Source organism: Verticillium dahliae, genomic scaffold (assembly GCF_000150675.1).
Source record: "Verticillium dahliae VdLs.17 supercont1.12 genomic scaffold, whole genome shotgun sequence".
NCBI lineage: Eukaryota > Fungi > Ascomycota > Sordariomycetes > Glomerellales > Plectosphaerellaceae > Verticillium > Verticillium dahliae.
In genome coordinates this window covers 752,318-758,371 of record NW_009276943.1, presented here as the reverse complement: position 1 = coordinate 758,371, position 6,054 = coordinate 752,318, and the positions used below count along the sequence as shown (strand labels likewise).

Genomic DNA, 6,054 nt, shown 5'->3' with positions numbered 1-6,054 from the left:
CCAACTCTTCCTCTCCCCGCCGTCATTCTTCCTTTGGTCACCTCAGCGCCTCAGCTACCGTCGCACAACCGTTCCCCAAGTCTTTCTCTCCTCACCGACTCACCACTGAACCTCTCTCCCTCCCTCCCTCTCTCTCTCTCTCTCTCTCTCTTCGTGGTGGCAGATCTTTTCTGTAACCCCACGTCACCGTCCAACTCCCGTTAGCCGTCACCCATCCACACCCCGCCACACACCTACCACCGGTAAACAACCATCCAACCCCAAAAATCATGGGCAAGCAAGCCAATCTCTACGCCTTTCCCGATGTCGGCGCCCTCGCACCCGCTCTACGGTCCTACGTGATCCAGGCGCAAAACGCTGGCCTCAATCGTCATGACGTCTTCAAGGTGGCCGTCTCGGGCGGCTCTCTGCCCAAGACCCTCGCGCAGGCCCTCCTCGCCCCGTCCAGCGGCTCTGACGATGTCGTCGAGTTCTCCAAGTGGGAGATCTTCTTCGCCGACGAGCGCGCCGTGCCCCTCGACCACGAAGATTCCAACTACGCCCTCCTCAAGTCGGAGCTCCTCGACAAGATCCCCACCGACCAGGGCCAGCCCAAGGTGCACCCCATCGATGTGACGCACCTCGATGATACCCAAGAGCTCGCCGATCAATACGAACAGACCCTCGTCACGAGCTTCGCCTCGCGCGACAGCGTTCGCCTCCCCATCTTTGACCTCCTGCTCCTCGGCTGCGGGCCCGACGGCCACACCTGCTCGCTGTTCCCCGGTCACGATCTCCTGCGCGAAACGTCCGCCTGGGTATCGCCCATCGAGGACTCCCCGAAGCCCCCTCCGAAGCGCGTCACCCTGACCCTGCCCGTCGTCACCCACGCCGTCAAGGTCGCTTTTGTTGCCACGGGCGGTGGCAAGAAGGAGATTATGAAGCAAATCTTTGACGAGACCAGCGGTCTGCCCTGCACCCTCGTCAACGAGGGCGCCGGCGATCGCGCCAGCTGGTTCGTCGACAATGCCGCCGTCGAGGGCGTTGCCTTCCCGCGGAGAAGCTTCCTGTAGGGGTGGGCCCTTGGCCCAGGAGGAGACGGGGCGGGTGGTCAGCACACGCACAAGATGAAAAACACAGGATACCCACGGGTCCTCCGCCTGGCACTCTCTTCCAGAACGAGGACTCCCGCGGTCGGACGATATTGGACATCTATCTGCCTGGCCTCGGGACAAGACGAAAAAAAAAACCGAAAAATAACACCAACAATCATAGCACATCACAATCACGAGTCATGAACGACGCCCGGGGCTGGTGGGACAAGGCCTACATACAGCACGGCGCAGTAGAATCCGCGGCGCAAATTAGATAGTGGCCATTTGAATACAGAGCGATTACCTACAAACTCCCTGTTCTCCACGCTGCTAGATGATTCTATTCGTTTCCGCCGTGTCCTATCTTGATGTCTTTTCTGGGGGGGAGATGTGCTAGGACAATTCAGCGGGCAAAACTTAAACGTCATTGGACGAAGCAAGGTCTAGGAGCTATGACTGGGACGGGATGATGTCAAAATTTGAGGGGGGAGGGGGGATATGACTCGGACATAGGGCTGATAAGACACGGAACCATCGGACGTCATGGCGGAAAGACGAGAACAAAGGACGCCCGCCCTGGTCAGGTTGCGTCGCCTGCCTTGTTGGCACGTGTCACGCGGATTCGTGGGTCGGGAGTCACAACAGAGGCTGAGATTGTTCGTCTAGGAAGGGACATTCCAGAACCCAATGTGTTTCGTCGCTTTCGTTGTTTTGAACTACCCGAGCAGATGTCGTGGGGAGGGGACCCCGCTCATACGAGAAATCTTGCATACGAGAACCTTCTGGGACCATGCAAATTCCTTAGACTGGCAAACCGGCACAATGGCCATGCCGGGAGGGCGTACGGTGGTCCGTCACTTTTCCAACGTCTTCTCCTTGATGAACAAGGCCGCGGCAAAGGCCAGCACGAGAAAGGCCGCCGTGGGCACCATGGCGCCGACGGTGGCGACGCGGTAGCTGTGGCGGACCTCGGCGGCGAGCCCCGGCGGCAGCTCGTGGATGTAGTCGAGGCTCTCGCGGACGCGCTCGATGACGCCGTCGGCGCCGGCGCCGAGGCGGGCGGCGAGCTCGTCGCGGAGGACCTGCTGCAGGACGGCGGCGCTGACGCTGACGCCGATGCTGCTGCCGAGGGAGCGGAAGAGGTAGCTGCAGGCGACGACGACGGCGCTGTCCTCGGGTGCGGCGTTGGAGAGGAGGGCGACGAGGGTGGTCGTGATGCCCGAGCCGGCGCCGAGTGAGATGAGGACGAGGCCGGCCACGACGCCGGATGTCGATGCGACGTGGGCCGAGATGGCGGTCGGGACAACGGCCAGCAGGAGGAGGCCGACGGAGACGACGGTCAGCGCGTAGTAGCGGCCGGTACGGCGGATGATGAAGCCGGCGCCGAGGGAGGCTATGACGGAGGCGATCATGGGGGGCACGAGGAGGGTGCCGGCGCGGGTTGCGGAGGCGCCCTGCACGACTTGGAAGAAGAGGGGCAGGTTGAAAATGGTGGTGATGTGGCCCGCTACGCCGAAAAAGTTGGTCAGGTAGCAGGCGAAGAGCGAGCGGTCGAAGATGATGTGGCCCGGCGCGAAGGGGTGCGACGCGATGCGCATCTCGACGCCGATGAACGCGGCAAACAGGACAGGCGTCAAGGCGAGGGTTGTCAGGGTCAGGGGGTGGCCCCAGCCCTGGTTGGAGCCCGCATCGAGGCCAACGAGGAGAGCAACGACAGCCGACACGAGGGTGGCAGCGCCGAGAAAGTCGATGCGAGCAATCTTGGCACGCCAGTGGGAATGATCGGTCCTGGGGAGATCGAGGACGAAGTAGACTGCAATAAAGGCAGCGGCACAGATGGGAACCTGGCCGAGGAAGGACCAGCGCCAACCGATCGAATCGGCAAGGAGACCGCCGAGGGGCGCGCCGGTCGAGGTGCCAGCGGCGAAGATGATGTTGATGTAGCCCTGCCAGAGGCCGCGGTCTCGAAGGGGCACAATGTCACTCATGAGGATGCTGACAACGCTGTTCATGCCACCGCCACCGATGCCGCCAATGGCGCGGGCGACGCAGAGTTGCGTGAAATTCTGGGCGAGACCACAGCCGAGGCAACCGAGACCAAAGATTGTGTAAGAGAAGAGGAGGCACTCTTTGCGGCCAAAGATGTCAGACAGCCTGCCATACAGCGGCTGTGTGCTGGTGAGCGTGATGAAGTACCTAGGACAAAATTAGCCGTGATGTAAATAATGGACCATGTCTGGCGGGGAGCGCACGCCGTGGCTATCCAGCTTGTGTTGTTCAGGGCCTGAAGTTCAGAGCCAATCTTGGCATATGTTGCCAGGGTGAGGAGTTGGTCAACGGCAGAGAGAAAGATCTGCCCATGTCAGTACTTGGTTGCTGCTCGTGTTGCCTTCATGTCTCCTTACACCAATGCCTACGGCCAATATGATCACTTGCATCTTGTTGGCCGACCGTGGCTTGCCTTGAACATGCTCGTCATCGTTTGGTGACTGGGTTGACACTGCAGTGCTGCTAGCATCCTCGGAACCGGCCCTCACACGTCCAATCTCGGGGCCAAGCAGAGGCGACGTCTCGGATGGTGCGTCCGGCACGATGGGCGCGGATTCGCCCGTCATGGTGGCCATGATGGGGAGATTTTGGGGGTTGCCCTCGGGTCAGACACAATGTTGCTGCGTCGACCAGACGGTTCAACGATACGCGTGCCTAGAGATTCCGAGGCGTCTCAATTCGCATCTGTGCATGTCAGACCCAATTGGAGAAGGAAGAAAGAAAAAAAAAACGGAAGAGGGCCTGCTGTGCTGGGAGGGCCAGATAGCAATCGCAAGACGATGGACCGGAGGGTTCTGATAAATGCAGGCTCTCACCTTTCCATATTCTGTAGACGTCTGTCTGAATCTGTAAGACGATTGATCACATCACTGAAGCCACCACCCCACCATGGAAAGCGTCATCCCAAGTGAGCCAATGGTAGCAGAGCAGTGCATGTTCATTTCGGGTCTGAAGCACGATCACGTGAAGACGCGTTGGCGCATGCTCTCATGCCTCATGCTGGACCGTGACACTTGGAAGTCGAGATGCGATCCGTGGCACGTTGCGCACCAGAGAGAGAAGAGTAGAGAAACCAGCAAGAGGTCGACGAGGAGGACGGGCGCATGTGAAGAGGCTGAAGAGGAAATGGGCCAGGCAGCGAGCCAGGTGGGTCAAAGTCGAAGGGGAGTTTGCGGGAACACAACAGCTCGTCTTCGAGGCAAACCTCCTGGCCTCGACTATTGCGATGCTGTACATGTACGGCGCTCACAGCATTACGCTTCGAGTCAGTAGCCTGCCTGTGACGTCGCACTTGTGGCACACAAACGCGACGCTGTCATTACAGCACATGTACCAATGGGAAGTCCAAGTTGTTGGATACCTAGGTACTGTACATGTACGTACAAGTCGGCAGCTCAACCAGGTAGCCGCAGTGACAGACAGCATCAGAATGGAAGGTTGCCAGAGGCGCCGATCGAGGCTTTGGGAGTGGCGGGTGGACGACCATGAAGGGAGATGAGACATGGGATGAGACCCTGACACCCTCCCGCGTTCCTGGCGACGTCGACCTGGGTCTATTGATAGGTACCAGGGCAGGATGTGGTGAAGTGGATGGCGTTCCAAGAAGGGCATGTCCTGGTAGTAATCGCATTCCGAAGCATCCGTTGCCATTGTGCGTGGTGGGCACCGGCTAGTCCGTCTTTCTTCTTTCTCATTTTCCATTTTTTCGAAACAGGCGAATTGATGTTGATCTGTTGATGGCATCCAGCATCTTCGCTGTGCTTACTATCGATGTTTATCGACGTGCAATTGGTAGAGTGACGCCAAATCATCGTGTGAACGAGGGGGTGACTTGGAGGGTGAGGCGAACAGCAGACAGGCAGACAGGCAGGCCTTCTCCCCCTCCAACGCAACAAGGAAGCCTCCAGAGGCAAAAAAAAAAAAAAAAAAAAAAAAAAAAAAAGAAGACAGCGTCCAAAGGTTGGCTGGCATTGGTTGTTTCAGCATGAGCCACAGCCACCAGTGTTGGAGGGGTCTCCCCTGCCACCACATCCTGGCTTGCCTGGGTCGCGCGCTGAAGGAAGTCGTCATTCGTTCCTGCGTGGTGGGGCATTTGAGCATTTGAGCATTTGAGCATTTGGGGCCTTTGGGGCCTTTGGGGCCTTTAGGGCCTCGGGCCTGGGGCCTTGGGGAGCAGCACTTGGCACCCGGAGGCACACCTTGCTTGGGTGGCTTGGGGCTTGGTCGGCCAGCGCTGTCGATCATCATCGGGGCGGCCTCTTCCTCGTCGTCGCTCCCACCAAGGCCAAGCAAGAAAGAAGATGGCATCTTGCCAACTCCCCGCCAGCCCGAAGTGGGGTTGCTCATCTCCAATATCCTCCATCTCGAGACTTGCCAAATCCACCACACCATCCTGACTCTCGGAGCAGAGTCTGACGAGGGACCGCCGCCCCAGATTCATCCATTCTTCGACCTTGGGCCACTCCTCCTCCTCCTCCTCCTCCACCTCAACAGGCACAGTAACCACGCCGCGTCGCATCCACCCTCGCGAGGATCCCTGTCATCGTCACCTCTGGCGCCTTGGTGGCCGTCCACTCGCTACAACCGGCTTGCTTTTTCTTTTTCGTCCTCAACCTCAAACCTCCATCTACCTCGACCCTGACCTGCGGCTCCTCCCCTCTGCAGCAAGGCTCCCCTCTGCAGCAAGGCTCCCCTCTGCAGCAAGGCTCCCCTCTGCAGCACTCTGCAGGACACAGAACCTGCCACTGTGACACCGGCGCCCCTTGCCCACGACCCTGGATGCTGGCTCATCGCAGCTTGTCTGACACGCATAATCAAGCACCCGCACGGGGATCCGCCGCTCAGCCCGACACCACCACCACCACCACACATCATCAACAGACCACCAGTCAAAGGCAGTACGACGCATAGTGCTGCTCTTCGTCCGATCGTC

At 59.2% G+C, this 6,054-nt stretch overlaps 2 protein-coding genes across 2 annotated transcripts; one reads left to right on the top strand and one right to left on the bottom strand.

Moving 5' to 3' along the window:
* Nucleotides 1-269: 269 nt before the first annotated feature.
* On the top strand, nt 270-1,052 carry VDAG_06513 (6-phosphogluconolactonase; the record flags this gene model as incomplete). The annotated part of the gene is made up of 1 exon (XM_009658891.1): nt 270-1,052. One exon carries the CDS (start codon nt 270-272, stop codon nt 1,050-1,052), a length of 783 nt encoding a protein of 260 aa, XP_009657186.1.
* Nucleotides 1,053-1,927: 875 nt separating this feature from the next.
* Nucleotides 1,928-3,697, bottom strand: VDAG_06512 (multidrug resistance protein fnx1; the record flags this gene model as incomplete). The annotated part of the gene is made up of 3 exons (XM_009658890.1): nt 1,928-3,269; nt 3,326-3,426; nt 3,479-3,697. 3 exons carry the CDS (start codon nt 3,695-3,697, stop codon nt 1,928-1,930), a joined length of 1,662 nt encoding a protein of 553 aa, XP_009657185.1.
* Nucleotides 3,698-6,054: the final 2,357 nt, after the last annotated feature.